The sequence below is a fragment of the Panthera onca genome, chromosome A2, assembly GCF_046562875.1.
Source record: "Panthera onca isolate mPanOnc1 chromosome A2, mPanOnc1 haplotype 2, whole genome shotgun sequence".
Lineage (NCBI taxonomy): Eukaryota > Metazoa > Chordata > Mammalia > Carnivora > Felidae > Panthera > Panthera onca.
The window spans coordinates 36,270,782-36,295,786 of NC_138340.1; the positions used below are offsets into that span (position 1 = coordinate 36,270,782).

General features: G+C 40.7%; 1 protein-coding gene across 1 annotated transcript; it reads right to left on the bottom strand.

Moving 5' to 3' along the window:
- Positions 1-620: 620 nt before the first annotated feature.
- Positions 621-14,782, bottom strand: LMOD3 (leiomodin 3). The gene is made up of 4 exons (XM_060631557.3): positions 14,568-14,782; positions 13,785-14,108; positions 9,446-10,858; positions 621-999 (listed from the first exon to the last, which is right to left on the bottom strand). The coding sequence occupies exons 2-4, from the start codon at positions 14,076-14,078 to the stop codon at positions 973-975; spliced, it is 1,734 nt and encodes a 577-aa protein (XP_060487540.3). The 5' UTR covers positions 14,079-14,108; positions 14,568-14,782; the 3' UTR covers positions 621-972.
- Between the last annotated feature and the right edge of the window lie 10,223 nt (positions 14,783-25,005).

Genomic DNA, 25,005 nt, shown 5'->3' on the forward strand with positions numbered 1-25,005 from the left:
TAGCAAATTTCCTTTAGAAGATTTTTGAGGAGAGCAACAAGATCAAATTAGATGCATAGACTAAACACATATATGTGTGTGTATATATGTATATGTTTTATATATATTAGCTAAAACTAAAAATTTATCAATCATTATTTATACAAAACTTTTAACAAAACAAAACTAACATGTTCTCTGCCTTTCTCCCTCTACATATGGAAACAGGGAAGTATACGCGTGTATGAGTATGTATGTATATTTATGTGTGTGTATACATACACGGTTTGTTTTTCCCATTACTTTTCCTGGAAACACTATTTTCTCCATGTCCTATGCCTTAACTGCTCTGCTCCTCACAGATAAACACACACACACACACACACACACACACAAACACACACACCCCTTTCTGAAGTACGATCCACCAGGGGAATGACCAAGAGAGCAAGCTAAACAGGGCTGGGGACTGAAAATCCTCACATGATTCTCCAGAGAAGAGCTCATTCACCATTCTTCCATTTCAAAGCATCAGCAGGTCCTGGAGCCCAATTCACCCTTCACATATCCAGAGAGTGAAACATGATTTGTGCCCTTTAAGATACCATGCAATGAATTACAGCAGGAGATGGAGGGAGAAATACTTAACACTTCTATAGTATTTATTGTTATTTTCCAGAAGAAAGCAAAACAAACGTTTACGAAAACAAAAATCTCTTTGAAACTTCTGTTGCTGGAAGCGTGACTTCATTTTTATCTCAGTCACGCAAACTGATTGGACATAGAGAATGGTGTCCCAGAATAGTAATTTTCTTATCTCCTCCTCCCTTTTCAGCCCCTATTTTGCCTCTGCATTTACAAAATGCTCCTATCAGAGCTTCCACCTGGCTTCCACCACCTGGCTCCAGAAGTATGCTGCTCAAAGAGTCTCCGAACTCTGATACAAGAGTCATTATCTCAAATCCTTGCTCTTCTAGATGATTCTGTTGCCACTTATGCCAGCTCTTTTGGCAGTTGCACCTGTGGATTGAAGTAGTTGAAGAAAAGAGAAAAAAAATTAATCTTGGAAATTCAAGAGTTTTACAGCAAAAATGACAAAAACTTACTATGTGTCTGAAAAGTTACAGAATGGATGAGAAATTGGGGCCAGAGGGCCACTCAGATTATCATAAAACAACAGTAACAACCACAATCACCATTCAGTGGGCATTTACTGATACCAGGGACTGATCTAAGGGCTTGAAGCACATGGTGAAGCATATTATAAAAACAAAAGGGCAGATGTTGGAATCCGCCTGGTTCAAATCCTGATACTGGGACTCCTAGCTGTGTGGTGCTAAACATCCGTTTTCTCCACTGTAAAATGACAGTAACAGTATGTGTCTAACAGACAAGGCTATTAGATGAAGGGATATAATACAAGCTAGTAGTCAAGATCAACACTTCAAAAGCAAGGCTTTCATACAATAGCCTTGTAAGGAGGGAACAGGCTCAGAGAGGAGAAACAATTTGCCTCGCAGCTAGTAAGTGACAGAGCAGGATTTGAATCGAGATCTGCCTGATATCAGTACCCAAGCCTTAACCACAAAAAAATACCACCACAAAAGTATAAAATATATATTCTTTTAAAAACTGGTCTTTCTGGGGCGCCTGGATGGCTCAGTCAGTTAGGCATCCGGCTTTGGCTCAGGTCATGATCTTGCGGTTCACAGGTTCAAGCCCTGCATCGGGCTCTGTGCTGACAGCTTACAGCCTGGAGCCTGGAGCCTGCTTCAGATTCTGTGTCTCCCTCTCTCTCTGCCCCTACGCCACTGGCACTCTGTCTCTGTCTCTCTCTCAAAAATAAATAACATTTTAAAAAATTTAATAAAAAATAATAAAAACTGGTCTTTCCTTCTTGAAATGCATTTCTAATTTGAAGCTCAATTAAATTTTAAAAATAAAACATCACTGGGAGAAGCCCTAAGGCAAAAAAAAAAAAAAAATTACAAAAGAGTAGCAAAAGTCTGACTGCTATTTTAGTTTTGCTTCATAGGAACAACTTAAATACAAGGCAAGTTGTTAAACAGTTTCAAGTGGTGTTACATCTTAGGAGGGTGACTTACCTCGCATGCATGTACCTTCCAGAGGACACTCAGAGTTTGTACAATAATGACTAAGAATGTTCCTCCTCCTATTCCCCATGTCCACCTGCCAGCGTGATGAGCCATCTTGGCCATCTGCTATGGCCCCTCCTACAGGCAGTTCTCTGCCCATGACCTTTGGCTGGAAATTTCCCAACATCCTGCCTCCTGGGGAGACTTCTGATGGGTTGCTTCTGCCTGCCCAGCCTTCAAACCAAGGGGTTCTCCATGTGCTTTGGCCCTCTCCCTCCTGGTGTCAGACTTTCAGGATGCGACAGTTGTGACAGCACTTTGGTAGGGCTCAACCATGGAGACACCGACAGTAAACACCAGTGAGCAGAAAATGCACTGCCCAGTATTTAAAGTGACTACAAAGTTGCAACAAATAACTAGAACAGTGTGTTCTTTGTATTGTTGAATGGAAAAAAATCATTTTACATAATGTTATTATTTACATAATGTTATATAATGTTATGCATGGGAGGGTTCCAAATTAATAAAAATATTTTAAAAAGCAGAATGTGGCACTGGCCCAACAGAGTAAACCCAGATACATATTGATATGTTTAAAATATGACCACGTTGGCAATTCACTGTGAAAAAGAATGAGTCATTGGTTAGCTGTCATTGGTCAGCTCTTTGGAAAAGAAATAACAAAGGAGGCTTTTTGCTCTCTATTTACTTCTAAAATTTAACCCTTTAACTCATCTGTAATATGGAATCTTTTTTTAAAACCAAAAACTACATGGGCACCTGGGTGGCTCAGTCGGTTAAGCGTCTGACTTTGACTCAGGGCATGATCTTGCCGTCTATGGGTTCAAGCCCTGTGTCAGCTCTGTGCTGACAGCTCAGAGCCTGGAGCCCACTTCAGAATGTGTGTCTCCCTCTGTCTTTGCCACTCCCCCCCCCCCCCCCATCTCACACGCGCACGTGCTCTCTCTCTCTCCCTCAAAAATAAACATTAGAAAATTTTAAAAAAATCAACTACAAATGCAGGAATAAAAGATGGGCAAGTATCTTAGTAATCTCCAAAAGAAGCCATTTCTAAGCAGAACACAAAAGACAGAAACTGTAAAGGAAAAGATAGCTAGCCTTGCTGTTATAAATACCTAAAACTTACAAACACATGAGAATCAGCGTGTAATACTGTTAGGGGTCCTGTTCCCCCCTTTACTTGTTGGTTAAAACTAGTTTAAGAAAAGTATGTGTGGAGAGCATTACATAAGGCACACACATACATACACTCACAGAGACTGGGCCGGGAAGAGAAGATCCATCTCAGTAGGGGTTATTTAACTTGGCATATGGATGTGAATTCCTGCTCTCAGTCAACACCTCAGTGGGTATCCAGGACAGAGAAGAGGAAAGGCTAGTTTGAGGAATTCACAGTCCCCTAGGAGACCTATACTGTACCCTTAGGAGGGCTGAACCTGAAGCAGAATGTGGGAGATTCAGTAAGAGAGGTGCAGATTAAGGAGAATGGAAATAGAAAGGGAAAGTATTCACTACTGGTAACTTGTTTGGTTTCTTTTGTTGTAAAGAAGTCGTATTTGAGTCAAGCCTGTTGGGATAGATTTCAACAGATAGAAGTAGAATTAAAGGTCATTTGAGTAGAGGGTATAGAGGCAAGGAAGGAAGTTCCTTTAGGGGAACTGTGTTAAAAGATGTGGTTTGTCGTGGAGGTCACGGAGTTGTGACCACAAAGTGTGGCGTCCAAAAAAGTAGCATCGGCATCGCCAAGGAAGTTGACAGAAATGCAAATTCTCAGGCACCATCTAAAACCTATGGAATGGGGAATTCCAGAGGTGGGCTCAGCAATCCATATTTAGCCTTCTAGGTGATTCTGATGCATGCTAAATTTTAACAATCACTATCACAGACTTCAGAAACGTTGTATACCATAGATTCTTTTCTACACTGGTTATTAGGAAATGGCAGCTCTTAGACTAAGTAATTCTGTAAGCATAGGCTCTTTCTAGGGGAGTTTGAGATGTGACATAGCTTTTTCCTATAGAGAGATATCCTCTAAAGGAGCAAAAACAATAAGGCAGGAAAAAAGTTGTTGAAGATAATGCTGGGGCTTTAGACCTGAACTCGTGAGAGAAGGAAGAGAGCATGGAACACTGGGAACCAGAAACACAAGTAGATCTAAACTCAAGAGCTTGGCTTGGGGACAAATTGAACGAAGTAGTCAAGAAAACCCCAGTGATCTAAGGGGAAAGAGAGATCCAGGGAGTGTCCCAGATTATGTGACAATTGAAACAAAGGGAAAAGATAAAAATAGGAAGGAGAAAATTGTGAAAGGAGAGAATCCAGAAATCCTAAAGAGAAAGAAGATCTTGTTAATGAGGCAAAGAAGAAATGGCTAGAAATAAAGATAAAGACTCAAGAGTCTATAATGTTGCATCTTATAATCACAACTGCCAATGCGTCATTGAGACTTTTGGCTAACAAAGGCTGCTTAGGATATTATTAAACTGAAGTCTTTCTGAAGGAGAAATTTAGCTGTGTTTTTAGGCAATTGAGTGGAAGCAATCCAGAAATACATAGGTGAGCCCAAAGTGAAACTGAGTTAATGTTAAAACGCTTTTTTTTTTTTTAAAGTTTATTTATTTTTGAGACAGAGAGAGACAGAGCATGAACGGGGAGGGTCAGAGAGAGGGAGACACAGAATCGGAAGCAGGCTCCAGGCTCTGAGCCATCAGCCCAGAGCCCGACGCGGGGCTCGAACTCACGGGACCGTGAGATCGTGACCTGAGCTGAAGTCAGACGCTTAACCGACTGAGCCACCCAGGCGCCCCTAAAACGCCTTTTCTGATTGGCACTGAAGCTTGTGTAAGATATAAATGCATTTAGCCTCGGTGAATTAAATTGTTGTCGCAGATGGAATTTTATTTCAGGGAGAAGTACAAAGACCCATCTGGGATGGTAGGCAGTGAGTGGTCCACAAAATTTTCAAGTTGAAAAAAAAAAAAAATCATACATTTGCCAGGGAAGGATAAGCCTGTATAAGCCTAACATCTTTGTTTTGGGCTGGTATCACACTGACTAGTTATTAACTTATAGGGAAAGGAATTAGTGATTATCTAATAAATTCACTTTGCTAGACAAGACAGAGAGTTTAAAAGCACAGCTAAAAATAAGAAGAGAAGAACCTAAAAAACTCTACTGGAGCCAACTAAGTCATGCAAATGAGTGGAACAGGCCAGGTATTAGGCGGTAGGGAATGGTGGAGACAGAAAGACTCAAGAGTCCATCATCTATCTCAAGGGAGAAGCCAATCCCAGATCCACCTGATTAGTACATGCAAATGCGAGCCCACTGTGGCCAGATCTGAGGCTTCCAGGGGTGCCAGATGTCTCGATGTTATTACGTGGTATTTTAAATTTTGTACAACAATACTCAAGCCAAACAATATAGGCCTGGAGCCTTGGCTGACAATCTGTCAGTTCTCCATCCCTGGCCCACAGAATACATACATTCCTCTTAAGCTGAATTAAATGGGCGGCTTCTTGGAGGAGGTAGCATTTAAGCCGAGCAAGTGTACAGGTTTTCTTTTATTCTTTGCTAGCAACTTCATTTCAAAGTTCCGAGGCCAGAAGCAAGCATGGGGACAGAATAGGCATTGAAATGAAAAAATACGATTAAAAAATACAAACCGACTACTTGATGAGATCTCCTCTGGCAAATGCAAAAAGAGGATTTCCAAGTCCACGAGAGGAAAAGAGCTAGTCTTGTTTTTCCCTTTCAAGTTTCCTAAATAATAATACTAAATAATTTGTACATATGCTTTTGGACACTCAAGATTCCAGTGAGGAACACGGGGGAAAAAAATCACATTTCAAAATTATTCTTTCATCTTAACCTCCTATTTGAAAACCCAGGGGTTTGGAGGGCATCTCTATCTACCAACACAAGCGTGGGGAGAAAAACCTAAAAACCTTTAGTTTAAGCTCTCCAAAATGAATGCTGTGATGTCTCCTTTGGCTGGCTAAAAAGATCCCTTTCTGCTCAGATTTTGTGATACCATCACCAGGGGCGTTTTCAGTGACATTTCCACAGTCCCCAGACCAGAAAGCGTCTTGCATGCCATGATGTTTTACAATAGCTGGTTGCACATACAAGCACGAACACACCATGGCCTTGAACCCTATTAGCACTTCCATTAACTACACGGGCTGGCTGGGTTAGTAGAGCATGCGACTCTTGATCTCTGGGTCGCAAGTTCAAGCCCCACACTGGGTGGGGAGCCTACTTTAAACAAAAAACTGTTTGGGCATGCTTGGCTGGCTCAGGGGGATAGCAAGCAACTCTTGATCTCGAGGTCATGGGCCCAAGCCCAACATTGGGTGTAGATTACCTAAATGAAACTTAATAAATAGAGTAGCTTTTGAAGAATGTCAAAGTTGACAAAATGTGATGGGTATGTACCAGTTCTTTGCACTATTTTTGAACTTCCGCAAGCCTAAAATGATTTCAAAATAACAAGAATAGCTTTTAAGATCACACTATGATTCATCATGAAAGCAGAGATTTATCATGCATGTAGCAAAGCACAAAATTTGATCAGCGGGGAGCAAAGGGACATTAGTGGAGTGAAGGTTTGTCAGTGGAATGATGCATTTTCACATTTTTGCAGAGCATTTTCCAGGACTATGTGGATGAAGTTGCGTGACATTCTGTATCTTAAATATATGCAAAGAGATACCTATTGCTGGCCAAACCAGGCAGCGGAAAGCAGGCGGAATTGCCAATCTGTTGGAGCAGATAAAAGACATTTCCAAGCAGAGGCCAATGTGCAAGGGCATCATTCAAAAATCATGTCAGAGTTTACTTTGAAGCATGTTTCCTTCTCAGTGGACCGTAAAAACAAAACACAGCTTAAAACTGGTAACTTCCTAGAATCGATCAAAAGGGGAAAGTGTAGTACTTAGCAGGGTGTTGCGCTTTTATAAGTATCCTTGGGAATTTATTTTATTGCCCTCTGTTCTGGAAGCTGAACTCAGAGTTGGATTGGTTTCAGCTGACCAAAAGGCAGAGTGTCCTGACTATGGAAATTACAAAACCAAGACCCTAAGATCCATGAGGCCAAGACTGCACCTGTCTTATTCACCACAGTATTCCTGACCCCTCGGATGGTGCCTGACATGTAAAAAGTACTATGTAAATATGTGTAGCATTAATGAATAAGTGAACGGGTAGAATGAAACAGACTCTAGGAAAAGCAGACTCGCTCACTACAACACTCCCTGGGAAGGCAGGGAATTGGGTCAGATGATCATCGGAACTTGTTTATTTCTTCTACTCTGAATCCACAGGCCACCTCTAATGTAGATTGTAAAAAGACTTCCCTTCACTCTTTTTAGACTGTTATTTTCTGATGGTACAGCCTCCCAGGCAGCTCCCAGATGCTTTACCAATGATTGGTTGCACAGTAACAGAGCTAGTTTCTCTCAAAACAACAGCCCAATCCACCCCCTATGGAGGTCTGGCTGCCGGGGAGAGGAGCAGGTGCAGCAAGTCTTGATGTGGTACCCAAGGGCAGGCAAAGAACTCTTGCCTGACCTCATGGGACCTCTAATGTTCTCACCCTGGCTTCTGCCCTAGGAAGAACCAGAATCCTACCACACAGAGGAAAGTCATCTTTGATTTGGAGGAATGGAATGTTGTCAATTCTGCATTACTAGCAGATGGGAAAAAAGGAACATACATATGTAGAACACATCTTGAAAAAATTGAGGCTCCCTATGATGAAATCATGTACAGACTATTCTGGCTGAATTACACACTAGGATTTAAAACTGGGGCACCTGGGTGGCTCAGTCGGTGAAGCGACTGACTTAAGTTCACGTCATGATCTCACGGTTTGTGAGTTCGAGCCCCATGTTGGGCTCTGCGCTGACAGCTCAGAGCCTGGAGCACATTTCTGATTCTGTGTCTTCCTCTCCCTCTGCCCCTCCCCCACCCACACTCTGCCTCTTTCCTTCAAAAATAAACAAAAATTAAAAAAAAAGAAAAATTTTAAAATAATACAGTTAATTATCAGCTACCCGTGACCTTGGGACACACACCTCTCAGATTCCATAAATGCTATCATAGTAATGACCAAAAAAAATTATTGCCTCAACTTAACCTGCAAGGAATAAAATACTTTCATGTATCAGCAGCAACAATAGTGAATCATTGTAAATATTAAAACTGAAATAGTAGTTAAAACTCCATTAATTCATGGAGACACTAACTTGAAGTTTGCCATTTGTCTGGCTGTCTAAAAAGTGAAGAATATATAAATGCAATTGTACGTAGTCTCTCTTCATCTACTAAAAAAGTACCAATTGGGGCGCCTGGGTGGCTCAGTCGGTTAAGCGTCCGACTTCAGCTCAGGTCACGATCTCGCGGTCCGTGAGTTCGAGCCCCGCGTCGGGCTCTGGGCTGATGGCTCAGAGCCTGGAGCCTGCTTCCGATTCTGTGTCTCCCTCTCTCTCTGACCCTCCCCCATTCATGCTCTGTCTCTCTCTGTCTCAAAAATAAATAAACGTTAAAAAAAAAAAATTAAAAAAAAAAAAAGTACCAACTATCTTTAAACATTGTGGAAGCCCTCAGTTATTTACAAATAAGGGGCCTGATTTAGGCTTCATTCTTACTTATTCCTGCAACAGGTTCCTCAAGATCTCTGAAGGTCCACTTTATGGCTGGGGCAAATAAAAGCTTCATCCTCAACTTGGAACTGGGTATCCGCGTCAATTCTACCACTTTCTACCTGTATCTCCTATACTTGGTATTTAACTTCTCTAAGCCTCAGTTTCTTTTTAATAACATGTGGAGACTAATAACACCTATAGGGTTGCTAGCCCTATAAGATAATTCATATCATCAATCTGGCCCATAGTAAGTACCTAATAAATGTTAGCTGTTAGTATTATTATTACTAAGGTGTACAGATGTATGTATGCCCAAGAGGACAGCTAGTAATTTAGGTCCACTGGTAATGTTGATGGGCTTCTTCCAGTTAGTCACACTCATGAGAATGTCCTCACATTAAAACAAGCAGGGAGGGGCGCCTGGGTGGCTCAGTCGGTTAAGTGTTTGACTTTGGCTCAGGTCATGATCTCATGTTTCATGAGTTCGAGCCCCACATTGGACTATGTGCTGGCAGCTCAGAGCCTGGAGCCTGCTTTGGATTCTGCGTCTCCCTCTCTCCCTGCCCCTCCCCTCCCCTACTCACACTCTGTCTCTCTCTCAAAAATAAACAAACATTAAAAACAAAAACAAAAACGAGCAGGGAATAGAGGTGGGATACACTGGCTGGTGCTTGCTCCCCATTTCTCTTTCCCTCTACTTACGGGTTTAAGGTAGGCGACATTGCTGTGACGAATGTCATTCAAGAGCTGATCTCTGGGAGTGATTTCCACCAACGGGGGCGGCCTATTTCTCGGCACTGGCTTCAGTGTTCTGATGACGTCTTTGAGGTTGGTTTTCTCGGGGGGTTCTCTGGCCTCTGGCATCCGAGATTTGCGCTGGATTCTCTTCAGCTTCACCACCCGGAAGGAGTCAGGGTCCGTCCTGTACTTCGGAGGTTGTGATGGCTTCTTCATCATTTCGTTCTGCCGACTGAAGGGGACTGCCTGGGGGTTGGGAGGCTGAGGAGGAGGTTGGAGGAACTCCTGCATCCTGGCATCCGGCATGGGTCCTCCCAACTTCTCCCACATTCCAGGCGGTAGCCCCAACCCGTTCTCCAGCATGGCTATCAACTTCCTCTGCTCTTTCAGTTGCTGTTGTTTTTGTTCCTCTTGTCTCTTCTGCCTTTGTTTATCCTGATTCCTGGTGAGCAGGTTGGTTACCACCATTCTGGGGCCCGGGAGCTCAAAATGGTAGCCCATCTTCAGGAGGGTGGTGTTGGCCTTCAACAGTCTGGATATTTCCATTTCGGCATGGTGGCCCAGCATGTGCCTTTGATTGTGAAACCGAAGTTCAGTGAGCGTCTCGTTGAACTGGAGACACCTCATGATGGCCACAATTCCTTTACCTGTGATGAAGTTGGACTCGATGTTGAGAGTGGTGATGCTCCTATTTTCCCGCAACATGTTAGCCAAGGCAAACGCGGTGTTCTCATCGGCGCCCACATTTGCTAAACTGAAGGTTTTGACATGTTTGTTTTTCTTCATTGCGTTGACAAAGTCCAGTAACATTTCCTTGGGGATGTTTTCAATGTTGTTCAAATTGAGCTCCTTCATATCGGGATCATTCTGTCTAACTCTCCTCAAGCTCCCATCCAGGTCCGTCTGGTTTCCTGAAGGCCTTGCACTTACCTTTAAAAAACTGGTGTCTAGAGCTAACTTCTTAGGATCTAATTTTGATACTTTCTTCTCGCTCTTTTCTTGGACCTCTGGCCTGTCTTTCTGTTCTTCGAATGCTTTCTTAGCTACTTGGGGGGAGCTGCTCTCACCGTTTCTGATTTGCTCCTTTCCCTCACCTTCCTCTCCTCTTTGCGGCTTTTTATCTTCCCTGCCATCTTCATCCTCATCATCATCATCCTCATCGTCATCATCGTCATCATCCTCATCATCTTCATCATCTTCATCATCTTCATCTCCTTCATCTTCTTCACCATCTTCCTCATCTGGTTCTTGGACATCGTCGCTGCCTTTCGATTCTCTTTTATTGGCTGTGATTTCATTGTTGAGCTTTTCTTTTAAATAGTGGGACACGTGTCTATTACCTGTGCCTCCTTCTTCATGCTGCTCTTGAATGTCCACCTAAAAGAGAGTTTTAGGAGGGTTAGAACACAGGGCAGTGGAGAGATATGAAGCAGAGCAGTAGCTACTAGAAATAAGAAAAAGGTTTATTATGAAGTGGGGAAAAAAAAAACAAAGGAACTGTATGTATAGCATTCCGTTTGTATGTGTATACGTATATAAACACATATACAACATATCAAGTTTATAAAATATTGGGAAAAAAAAGTCTCTTGTAATGTTTACCAAATTAGTAGTTATCTTTTAGAAAGAGAGCTAACTGGGAAGGGAAGAGCACCTGGCTGGTTCATCAAGGGGGCGGGGGGTGTGTGTACAGGACTCCTGACCTCAGAGTTGTGAGTTCAAGCCCCACATTGGATGTAGAGATTACTTAAACAATAAAATATTTTTTTAATGTTTTTATTTTATTTTTGAAAAAGAAAGAGGACTAGCAGGGGAGGGGCAGAGAGAGAGGGAGACACAGAATCTGAAGCAGGCTCCAGGCTCTGAGCTGTCTGCACAGAGCCTGATGTGGGGCTCGAACCCATGACCCGTGAGATCATGACCTGAGCTAATGTCGGACACCTAACCAGCTGAGCCACCCAGGTACCCCAAACAATAAAATCTTAAAAAAAAAGAAAAAGATAAAGAAGAAGAAGAAGAAAAAGAAAAAGAAAAAGAAAAAGAAAAAGAAAAAGAAAAAGAAAAAGAAAAAGAAAAAGATAACTGGGGAAGGGACACATGGGTGTCTCAGTTGGTTAAGCGTCCAACTTTGGCTCAGGTCATGATCTCGTGGTTTGTGAGTTCAAGCCCTGCGTCAAGCTCTGTGCTGACAGCTCAGAGCCTGGAGCCTGCTCCGGACTCTGTCTCCCTTTCTCTCTGCCCCTCCCCAACTCACACTCTGTCTCTGTCTCTCTCAAAAATAAATAAACATTTAAAAAAATTTTTAAAAAGATAACTGGGGAAGGGAAGCATTTGGGGGATTTTTACTTTTTACATTCTATAATTCTCAAGTGTTTGAGTGGTTTCCTTTTTAAAACAAAGTATGCATACTCATTTTGTAAGCAAATATAACCTAAATAAAGATGAATTTTTATAGCCATACTACACATACAAACACACATTTTTTTCGGTTGTGTTTATCTCATCCCATATATTAAACTGAAACCTAATTTTGTTTTCAGATTCTGTATTGTTTTTTAAAATGGTATTCAATTCTGGAAGTGACCCAAAAATGATTTGCTGTGAAAACCTCACAGGCTTATCTATCAATACATTGAACTCTTGGTTTTATATATAGCTGAATAGGCATTTTTGTACTCATAGTCCCGGGTTACAGGATAATTTACCTATTGCCTTCAACAAAATTTGCATTCCTTAAATTCTTGCTAACCTAATATAATGTGTACATCACATACTTATCCTGAAAATGTAACATATTGTGGGGAAAATGAGAGCACCTTGGTATTTTGAAATATATCAAAGACCTAGACTTGGGTTTTTGGTTTTTTGTTTTCTTTCTTTTTTGGTCTCCTCAGCTCTGTAACTGCCCTGGCTACTCCAAGGACAGGCTTGCTAGTCAGTTTCTTTTGAAACAATGTATCTAGAGGCAGAGCCAGCTACAAAAGAGGGCTGGATTATTTAGATATTTAGCAACAATTGCTTAATGTAGAAAAGAAAATGGCAGCCTTTAATCAATAATGTTTATTAGATTCTTGCCTAACAATCAGGGTGCTTTCCTATACCACATGTGTAACTCGTTGGTGTCATTTCAAAAGCTCATGTAGCATTTTCAAGCAGTAACTTTCTTATCACTTCTAACATTGTTGGTTGGAAGTCACAACTGACAACAGTTATCCTAAAACCACTTAAAGCCTTCACCACTGCATTTCTCATCTTTCCCAGGAGGGGGAGCCAATCATCAAGCTGTTTAAATTATACCAAGGGAACAAAGTGTTCAAAGTACTCAATTATTTTTCTTTTTCTGAAATTCACATTCACATAGAATTGTCTTCTAGTACAGTTGTAAAATATCTGGAGATTATACCTGAAACTGGAATCTGATCAAGCAAGCAATTTATTTTCTTAAGTTTAGTACATGTTTAAACTCTCCTAACCATGAAGATAGTTTATAACTTTCCTTAATTACAGCCTGCATAAGAGCAATGAGACAAGATATCTATATAAGCAGGCATAACAAAAAGAGACTTCACCTGCGGGGATCTCTGTCTTCTTCTTTCTATGTCATTTGTAAGTGGAATATTTAAAAAAGTATGCTAATATACAATCGTCTCATAGATTCAACCATAAATTCTAGTTTTCATATAAAGAACATATTTAAGAAAGAACCATCCTTAAAACAACTCTGTCATAGCTATCAGTCTCTAAACTTATTACTGATAGCCAATAAGCTGTGTTAATATTGAATTTTTAGTTATTTAACTTGGTTAACTGTAAGTTGTGTGGTGGGTCTTCAGAGGGGTTTAAGACCTTGGCCGTTGTACGTGAAATACTGCATATGAATGCATATGCAGAAGAAGGGGTACAGAGTTTTCACCAGCTTCTTAAAACAGCTTGTGAGCCAAAAAAAAAAAAAAAAAAAAAAAAAAAAAAAAAGAGTCAAGGACAAATGCTTCTGGGTTATGAGTTAATTCATTAAGTATCATGTCTGCAGAATACAGGCTTTCCTACACGGTGAACCCCATAGTAATTTTTTAAAAAAAAAGAGACATTGACAAGCAATTACCACTTTTTCTTCCCAATTCTACCATGTAAGTGTTTCAGGAAGTTTCAATCTGGCATATGATTAAACATTATGGATTTAACCTAGAAGAGGCAACACAACAAGAGAAAAACATGGAGTCTTGAGAAATGACAGTTGCAACATGGACACCTGTCGCTCAGGCCCAGGCAGCCGTTTCTCTGTTGTACACAAATCCCTGGTTACCTGGGATGGCACAAAGGTGACAGGGACACGTTCGTCTTCCAGCATGCGTCTCGATGCCTTTTGCCAATACATATAATCCATAAGAGATTTATGGTCAAAGTTTCCCGTGGGTGGCTTGTCGGTCTGATCCTTCTGAATCATTCCCACAGGAAGCCTGGGGTCAGGGGCCATGACTTCCATTTCCGACTGCAGTTTCTTTAGCTCTTCAGGGGACAAGTTGGCCAAGATTTCATCTTCATCAATCTCCTCATCAAACAGTTCCTCTTGATCTGAATTCCTGCTGTGTTCTGACATGATTGTTTTTCTCGATATTTCTCTGTGTTACTAGAGAAGGAGAAATAACCAAAGACTCTCAAAATCATCGACTCTCAAGGAGTTCCCCCAGTGAACAAGCAATCCAGGTTAACGCTGCTTTGAGAGATTTTTTTCCCCCCCCGAGAATCCCAGCAGCGTGTGCTGAGCAGCTAGGGGTGACTGGAGCTAAGCTTATGCCGTATCTATATTAAGCAGGGCTTGACTGGATAGGGTCAGTTTATGGAACTACTCTGCCGCTCTCATTTTGGCAACTTGAGTCAGCTGTGCAAATCCATCTGACATTTCAGTGCAGCTGCTTGGGTTTGCCAGTGAGTAACCGGTCTAGACAACCTCTACAGGAACCAAATTAGCGCTCTTCCCGTGTGCTCTTACACGGTCATAGCCAAACGCACGCCAGCCCATAAACACATACCCCAACCCCACAGGGGGACACCGCTTCTTTGTATTTAGAGGATGAAAGCAACTTACAGTATTTTGGAAGGAAGATCCAACCAGCGACCTGAGTTCTGTTGAAGTGAAAAGTTCACTTGAAGGTGGAACGGGAGCTCTCAGGGTTTCCCTCTTCGCTACAGTGTGACTCTGGATGCAACCCTGCACACAGAGAAGAGGTCTGGCTGTGTTCCTCGTTCCCTGCGTAAGCTGAACCTTCGCAAGCTGTCCTTGTTTGCATCTAGATCCTGTGATCAAACAGATGGGGGCAACCAGCACTTGAATTTCCACCTCTAAGTGAGGAGTTTAATATTTTACATGATTTGTTTTTCTTACTAAGTATCCATCAAGCCGGGATAAATTAAAGTGGATCACAAATGAAAGACAAAGCAAAACAAACAAAAAACAAAAACAACACCCAAACCATTCCAGTACTGGAAGAAACGATGAAACGATTTTTTGTTTTTAAATCTCAGAGGGCAATATGGCAATAGTTACCCAAAGGACAAATGCACGTTTTTTTGACTCGGCAATTCCACTCTTGGGAGTTGTATCCTACACATAGACTGTAGATGTGGGTGAAGCGACAGGTGCACAGACTTACTTAATATAGCAAAGTACAGAACTTTTGTATACTGTTATTTGTATGATAAAGGGTAAAAAAAATTTATCACCATAACAGATCCTTGGAAAGATACACAAGAAACCATTACCCTCCATACTTTTGGAGAGAGGAGCTCCTTGTCTGGGAGACAGGGCTAGGAAAGACTTTGCTACTGTATACCCTTCTATAATTGCCAACTTTGGGACTTTATGAATGGAATCCTTAGTCAAGCATTTAATGCTTATTTGTTGCTTATTTGTGCATTTATTGTACAAAAGTTAAGATGACACAGGGAAGTATAAAGAAAATAAAAATTTCCCCTTAGGGCATCACTAAGAGCTACCACTATTAACATTTGGTTCATCATCCCACTCCTTTCTTCCAGGCATATGAACTAAATAATCATTTGTCATCTTTTTTTTTTTTTTAACCTACAAAATCAGGATTTCTTCCATAGGATTTTTTCTACTACTATTACTACTTTATTTATCTATTTATGTATTTAGTGCATGGGAGTGGGAGAGAGGGCCAGAGGGAGAGAATCTTAAGCAGGCTCCATGCCCAATAGGAGGCTCAATCCCACGACCCTGGGATCATGACCGGAGACAAAATCAAGACTCAGATGCTCAACTGACTGAACCACCTACATGCCACCATAATTTTGAATAGCAGTCTGTTAAGACTTTTTATATGGATATACCATACTTTATGTAACCTATCCCCACCTGTCGAATATTTGGGCTGTTTTCTTTTCTTTTTCAAGTTTATTTATTTATTTTTGAGAGAGAGCGAGCACAAGCAGGGGAGGAGCAGAGAGAGACACACAAACAGAATCTGAAACAGGCTCCAGGCTCTGAGCTATCAGCACAGAGCCTGGCGCAGGGCTGGAACCCATGAATCATGAGATCACGACCTGAGCTTACATTGGGCACTTAACCGATCGAGCCACCCAGGCACCACTGTTTGAATTGTTTTCAGTGCTCACAGCACAGGAGTTCTTTAGTAAACATCTCATATAGTTAAATCATTACACACATGTAAGTTTATTTCTTTAGGATAAAGTGAATCCATTCTAAGAAATGAAATGGCTGGGTCCAAGAATACGAAGAAATGAAAGGCTTTTCGTATGACTAAGTGATCTGCTCAATAATTTGTCAAATTATCTCCAGTACATATATATATTCCATTATTTGCCAGCTATATATATTACTATTCTAATATATCATTTATAGATATTAGATTTATAATATATATGATTGTTCTTTAAAAAATTTTTTTTAATTTTTTAATTTTTTTTTCAATATATGAAGTTTATTGTCAAATGGTTTCCATACAACACCCAGTGCTCATCCCAAAAGGTGCCCTCCTCAATACCCATCACCCACCCTCCCTTCCCTCCCACCCCCATCAACCCTCATTTTGTTCCAGTTTTTAAGAGTCTCTTATGCTTTGGCTCTCTCCCACTCTAACCTCTTTTTAAAAAAAAAAAATTTTTTTAACGTTTATTTATTTTTGAGACAGAGAGAGACAGAGCACGAACGGGGGAGGGTCAGAGAGAGAGGGAGGCACAGAATCCGAAACAGGCTCCAGGCTCTGAGCTGTCAGCCCAGAGCCCGACGCGGGGCTCGAACCCACGGACCGCGAGATTATGACCTGAGCTGCAGTCGGACACTCAACCGACTGAGCCACCCAGGTGCCCCTGCTTAAATATTCTTAAATATAAATATATATATTTATCATATTTCTAAATCTTGATTTTTGGCATGTTTCATGTATATAATATACATACACAGACATATACATATATACACATATACACACACATATACAACTATTTAACAAAACATATGCAAAAAAGGCAAACATGAGAAGTTTTAAATGGATGTTCTAATGTTTTCTTCCCATCCCAGGGATTTATTTTGAAACCCCCAAGGTTGAGAAGCTTTTCATAGACGTGGCTATATTATTCCCAAGAAAGGTATTACCAATTTACTGGAATGATCACTTGTAAAGTCAAGAACACAGGCACATAGTGGCAACACACTGTTGGCCTCTTGCCTGCAGGTCTTCCCATGATCCCTATAAAAGGGACCAATACATTTAGCTTAAGTGGGCAGCGAAGTAGACCAGCTTCCACATAACTGATTTGCAAACCATTGTTTCATAGACTTAGTTTGACAGTGGTCTAAAGACACTTGACCCAGAAGAGTTTTGTGCTCAAGGAAGTTTGGGAAACGTGAAATTCTGCTTTTGCCTTTTACAGATTTGTACAGCACCCGGGTTTTTGAAGCCTTGGAGAAATCACGCACAAAATAAACCAACTTGTTTAACCCAGTATTTCCCAACCTAATTCATGCTACCACCCCAAGAATCATTTATTAATATCCTGTGCAAATAACTTTCTAAAATGCATACTTTGGGGAATACTGGTCTAAATATGAAAGAGGAAGATCTGGCAACAGCCGGCTGGATTCACATTCCAGCTGAACTCTTTAGTAACGATGTGCTCTTGGACAACTTACTTAGCCCAATTGCCTCATCATATAAAAAGGATCTGAGGGGCATCTGGGTGGCTCAGTTGGTTGAGTTCCAACTCTTGGTTTTGGCTCAGATCATGATCTCGTGGTCCATGAGATCAAGCCCAGCGTGGGGCTCTGAGCTGATGGCACAGAGCCTGCTTGGGATTCTCTCTCTCCTCTCTCCCTCTCTGCCCTTCCCTTCTGCTCGCTTGTGTGCTGTCACTCTCTGTCTCTCTCAAAATAAATAAATAAACATTAAGAAAAGGATCTGAAAATAGTTACCATATGCAATTATTGAGAGAAACAAATGAGATTAAATACGGATATGTAAATTAAGTAGGATTGTCCATGGTACAGAGCAAGCCCTCAACAAGTGTTAAATATTACTAGTCTCATCTTTCATGGATCACCACAGAAACATTTAAAGAAAAACAAAGGCAATTATAAGTTTAATCCATTTTATAAACCACTTCAGTGACAGAAACCATTATATTAATGGCAATAAACAAAAGGGCTTTAAAACATCTTGTTGCTTTTACAGAAAGCAAAGGGCTTTTAGATGGGATTGTGTATAAGGAAAATAGAAAAACACCATCTGCATGTAAATATAAAGCTCTCCCAAGGAAAACGATCTGAAATTGTGCCTTATAAGCTCTCAGATGGAAATTCCGTTCTGGTGACCAAACGTTTTTGATGATCAAAAGCAGATTTAGGAACTGCTGTAAAGGGTACTGTTTCAGCTACCTTCAGTCTTGCTGAATGAGTTTAGGAAGTGAGTACGTCTTTCCCAGCTGCTTCCAGGGTGCATTTTACTCACATGCTGACTGAGAGGGGTTCGCTGGCGTAATTAGCCTCATTTGACACACAGATGATTTAGCCGTGCTTTCTCTTAATGATGTGGCGCGGCTGCCACCTCAGCAGCTGCTCACATCAGAATCCAACCACCATACCAAAAGCGAGCAGCCAGCTGTGCCACAACTCAGTTTTATCGTCAGGTAGGGCATCGGAGATCAGAATCTCTGGCAGAGGTTATTAACTGCACTGACGCCCTGTGGCCCGCAGAGAAGCTACTGATTCAGACTTCTCTGGTTTGGGTTCAGGAATCTGTATTTTTTTGAAAGCTCTCCAGGTGAATGTGATGTGTCAATAAGCCTGGGAATCACGGTGCTATTGCAAGCCACCCATTTTACAGATCAGGCTCAGAGAGCTTAAGGAACTGCATTCAATGAAGTTCACAACGCACTACCCCAAAACACAGCACCTGGGAATATGGAATAGTTTAACCTGAAGGTGCTTGCGAAAAGGCAGGGATAGGAGGGACTCTCTGACCTCCTCCCTGCCCCCAACAGGTCAGAAGTCCCTCCCATGAGAGGTGATCTCCCTTTACCCAAAGGGAAGGAGCACCCTTATCTCAGAAGACAGAAGGACTCCAAGAGGAATCCAAACTGACAAGACTTGCTAGATTTCCCCCAGTTTACTACCTTGAGCTCATATCCTTTTGTCGGGTGCTGTTTTTCCATCATTTTCTACTTTTCATTAAACTTAACATAAAATCACTCAGGTTTAATGTTTCTTGGGGTCTTCATTTCCGTTTGTAGGCTCGTCATGTAAAACTTACATTCAGTACATTTGTATGCTTTTCTTTTGTTAATCTGTCTTTTGTCAGTTTACAAGGTTGTAGCTGGAGAACCTTGAAAGTAGGAAGAAAATATTTTTTTCCTCACTTACACTAGTCATGTCGGCTCTATGCTTCAGTTTTCTCTCTCTCTCTCTCTCTCTCTCTTTTTTAATGTTTTTTATTTATTGTAGAGAGAGAGAGAGAGCGAGAGAGCGTGCCCACAAGTGGGGGAGGGGCAGAGAGAGAGGGAGACACAGAATCCGAAGCAGGCTCCAGGCTCCGAGCTGTCAGCACGGAGCCCGATGTGGGGCTCGAACTCACGAGCCATGAGATCATGACCTGAGCGGAAGTTGGATGCTTAACCAACTGAGCCACCCAGGGGCCACTGTGCTTCAGTTATTTCATCTGTAAAAGTGGGATAATATAATGTACCTACTTTAGGATTTTTGAAAAACCTGAAAGACACAATCCGTGGTAAACACTTAACATTAGTTATGATTACATTTTCACAAATAAATTGTATGGATTTTTTTTCTGCCTAGAAAGTGCCCAATCCCTAAGAACTATTGTTCAAGACTGAGAAATAAATGGCTTTCAGTTTTATTCTTTCCAAACAGTATATAGAATACATGTAAAAGAAAGATGTAGGGGTGTCGGGATGGCTTAGTTAAGTGTCTGACAGTGGATCTCACTGTTTGTGGGTTCGAGCCCCGCATGGCTCTGTGCTGACAGCTCAGAGCCTGGAGCCTGCTTCGGATTCTGTGTCTCCCTCTCTCTCTCTGTCCTTCCCCTGTTTGTGCTTGCTCTCTTGCTCTCTATCCCTCTCTCAAAAATAAATGAAAATATTAAATAATTAAAAAAAAAAAGAAAGATGTAAAGCTGGATACATTTATGAAAAGTCCTGATGGTAAGAGGAAGCACTTGCTCTGATCCATTTATTTTTCCATCCCACATTCATTGGGGATGGGGAACACCGTGGATAAGGCTCATCCTCCCACAGCCCCAGGCCCTAGGTGTTAAGGAACCTGACTTCTATAAATGGTTTCCAAGTGTTACTAAATAAATCAGTTCTGTCCTGTTTGTGGCATGCTATTCTCTTGTGCAATTTCATCCGGATCGCCAACATTCTGCTCGCTGGCTGCAAATTGCCCGAAGATTTTGCGAGTGCGAAATAAATGGCTAGCTCTCTCCTCAAATTGGCCTGACTCACGGTTGCATTGCCTCAGGATGGACTCAGATTTGGGAGGCCCTTGTTTCTCTACAGCCTAAATACCCAACCTGTCTTGATTTTTACCAGGCCCCAGAGTTGCTCGAGTTACAGGAGGGTATTTACTATTTTATCTTAATTGTTTTCAGAAGCCATCTCAAAATTGTGAAATTAAATTCATCGGATTTCGGTTTAATTTCAGTGATGACTTAATTCTATCTCTGAAGGGTGTGAGGACATGATTCCTACTAATACTGCAAGATGGATACTTTTGTGAATCTCATTTTACGAATATTGAAACCGAGGCATAGGCACTTGAGCTAAAGACTGCCTCTCAACTCGGGGCTCTTAAGCAGTGTCCTCTGGTACTCTGTTACTTCCTTATTCAGTCCCGCAGAAGTGACATCTCATGGTAGACGGCAGTCACACAGCACAGACAGCAATTGTTCTGCTAGTTGGTGCAACTTAAAAATGGTGACCACTGGTCGGTTCCAAGTCATATAACCATCAACAGCAGTGCTATCATCATCAACCCAAACACTCATTCAGAATGTTGACTTTGTAAGGATTCCTGGATCAAATTGGTCTGGAGAAGGCTGGGTTAAAGAAAGCTAGAGAGATTACTTAGCCCCAAAGTTGTTCCCTAATGGGAATTGTGAATCTCTCGACTGAGAAGGTATTTGTCTTTTCTGAACTGATGCCCACAAAAAACTTTTTAGCACAGGACGTATTATAAGAGTAATGTTCCTCAGAATTCATTTTGTGACATGTTGATCTAACCAGGTCACATAAAAGAAAGAAAACAGGATATACGTGTTTCCATAGGAAAACAGGCCGGAAAAAAATTCTTTAAAATGTTCCAACTCCAAGGAGAGGCATTACCAATGCTTTTTATTTTCATTTTTTTAAAAATATCTATTTTTGAGACAGAAATAGAGTGCACACATGCTAGAGCACACAGGCACTTGAGCAGGAGAGGGGCAGAGACAGAGGGAGAGAGAGAATCCCAAGCCGACTCTGTGCTGACTCTGGGCTCAATCCCAGGAACTGTGAGATCATGACATGAGCCGAAATCAAGAGTCGGAAGCTTAACTGTCTGAGCCCCCAAGGTGCCCATGTTTCATTTTTTGATCCAGCCTTTTCCACATTTCCAGAATAACAAATAAATGGCTGCGTTTACATTTTAAACACAGGGAATAACCCCAGATAATCTTTAAGTCAGTTTCAGAACAACTGCCTTAGTCTTCTAATTTGGGCCATGAGTATCCTGCTAAAACAGGGAAAAAATAAATGCAGGTCTGATCAGACATGCAGAACAAAATACTTTAACCCTTCAATCATCAGTGTCTTTTAAAACAACCCATTCATACTTTTCTATGGCATGTGTAAATGCAACAGGCAATGTCAAGATTTTCTTTTTGGATGCTTCACCAACATGACATTCCCCAACTCCTTTGATTAAAGTCCACATTCTCAAAGGCAGAGTTACTAAAAAAAAAAAAAAAAATTAAAAACTGAGAGCAAGCTCAAGGTTTCTTTTGGGTTGTTTTGTTTTTTAGAGTGAGAGAGAGTGCAAGCAGTAGAGGGAGAGAGACAGAATCTTAAGCAGGCTGTATGCCCACCACAGCCTGCGTAGGACTCAGTCTCGTGACTCTGAGATCATGACCTGAGCCAAAACCAAGAGTCAGTCACTTGACCCGCTAAGCCACCCACGGGCCCCAGGCTTAAGATTTCTTGATAGATGTCTACAACACATTTTGCCGTAAAAAGATTTCTCCAATCAAGCTGCAGACTCACAATGCAGATTTAAGTACATTCACGCATTCACGTACATTCACCAAGCAAGGGTGATTGTGCCACATTGTGACTGTACGTAATGCCACTGAACGATATACTTAAAATGGCTAATCTGGTAAATTTTATGTTACGTGTACTTTCCCAAATAAACAAAAATTAAGAATAGTGCAATACATTTAGGTAGCATATTTTATTTTGAAAGATCCTTACAACTTTCGATATTTAAAAATGTGTTCACAAAATTTATTACAGTGACCTGGAAACAACCTAAATGCCCAGCAATGGGGAACTAATTAAACTATATCCTATTCCTACCACTTAATACCACAACACCTGTTTTAAAAATTGATATAAAGCTGTTTTACTATGGAATCTTGTCTACAGTTTATCGCGTGAAAATGCCTAATATTAAGTGGAATAATTTTTTAAATTTAAAAAGCATGTAAATATAATCCACATATATTTTATATATAAACATAGAAAAAAGCCTGGCAGAATCTATACCAATATGAAATGGGGATCCTTATTTTCTTCTTTAAACATTTCCAAATTAGGGGCACCTGGGAGGCTCAGATGGTTAAACATCTGACTCTTGATGTTGGCTCAGGTCATGATCTCACAGTTTATGAGATCGAGCCCTGTGTTCAACTGTGCCCGGTTTTGTGCCGACAGCACGGACCCTGCTTGGGATTTTCTCTCCGTCTCTCTCTGTTCCTCCCCTGCTTTGGCTCCCCCCTCTCTCCCTAAATAAATGAATAAACTTAAATAAAATAAACATGCCCAAATTATTTGAATATTTTGCAAGGATACATGTATTTTTATGATTAGAAAAACAGTAAACCCTATTTTAATGATATCCTGATAGGGGTCAATTTTTATCATTACAATGTAGACTATTCTGTGAGAATGCAAGCTGGTGCAGCCACTCTGGAAAACAGTATGGAGGTTCCTCAAAAAACTAAAAATACAACTACCTCACGACCCAGCAATTGCACTACTAGGCATTTATATAAGGGATACAGGTGTGCTGTTTCGAAGGGACACATGCACCCCCATGTTTATAGCAGCACTATCAACAATAGCCAAAGTATGGAAAGAGCCCAAATGTCCATCGATGGATGAATGGATAAAGAAGATGTGGTATATATATATACAATGGAGTATTATTCAGCAATCAAAAAGAATGAAATCTTGCTATTTGCAGCTACGTGGATGGAACTGGAGGGTATTATGCTAAGTGAAATTAGTCAGAGAAAGATAAAAATCATATGACTTCACTCATATGAGGACTTTAAGAGACAAAATGGGTGAACATAGGGAAGGGAAACAAAAATAATATAAAAACAGGGGGGGGGACAAAACAGAAGAGACTCATAAATATGGAGAACAAACTGAGTTACTGGAGGGGTTGTGGGAGGGGGGATGGGCTAAATGGGTAAGGGGCACTAAGGAATCTACTCCTGAAATTATTGTTGTACTATATGCTAACTAATTTGTATGTAAATTAAAAAAAATTAAATTAAAAAAATAAAATGTAGACTATTCTATACAGGCCTGATCATGGAAGGGCTAGCATGCCCCCTGTTTTACTATGTTTAAGTGAAAACTTAAGAGTGGGTTATACATGGAACTGATAGAACATTCTAGATTAATTATACTTACATAAAAAAAATAAAGTGTAAAAAAAGAATGGAGGCAATATTTTTTAAGGGGAAGACAATAAGTACATGGGTCAGGGAGTCAAATTATAGGGGGGGAACCTCAGCAAAATCAGTATTTTGAAAATTTGTTCACTACAGATTAAGTTAATTTATAGATTTTGACAAACTTTTAAAATAATCCTATTTAATATGTTTAGAGAAAGAAAATAGAACTTTTTTCAAAATAATTATAAATTATCAAACAATAAAATATAAAAAATAAAAATCTTGGAAATAAATAATATGGTTATGGGAATAAACCATACAATGAGTAGGATAAAGCCGACCTGGACACAGAGTGCATTTTTGAATGGGAACATAGAACTGACATGTTCAGAGTATGGTAGGATTACAGAAGAGCTAAGGTACAGAGGATGATTCTAAGGCTCCCACATTTGTTCAACAGAAATTCCAGAATAAAACAGTGGAGAGAATGATGAAGCAGCAGCATCTGAAAGAAAATTATCGCTAATTTTCCAGAATTGAAGAAAGACTTACATCCTCTGCATAAAAGTGTTTTCTGAATACTGAGCAAAATGGGTTTTGAAGCATTTAAAACCATCTGCAATTTTAAAACATCTGCATCTGGCCATACTTAGACAACTAGTAAAACTAGAGAACTCCAAAGAAGCCACGAGAGAGAAAAGTCATTATCTACAGAATAACAAAGACTCAGAGTGACAGTAGACATCTTAGTCATACTAATGGGTGCAAAAAGTCAATAGAGTAATATCAAAAGATACACAGGCAAGAGAAGCACCAAATTCAGGGGAGTGGCTGTCCTTGGGCAGAGAGAGAGAGGAGTGAAAAGGAAAGGTAACCTGGGACCTCAATGCCAACTATGATGTGTGACTTGTTCAAAAAATACTTGAAGCAATGTTGATGGGCATGGAAAATGGCGCAGCCTCTATGGAACACAGAATGGCAGTTTCTCAACACATGAGAAATGGAATTACCATATTATCCAGCAACCCCACTTTTGGATGTATACGCAGAACTGAAAACAGGATCTCAAAGTGTTATTTGCACATC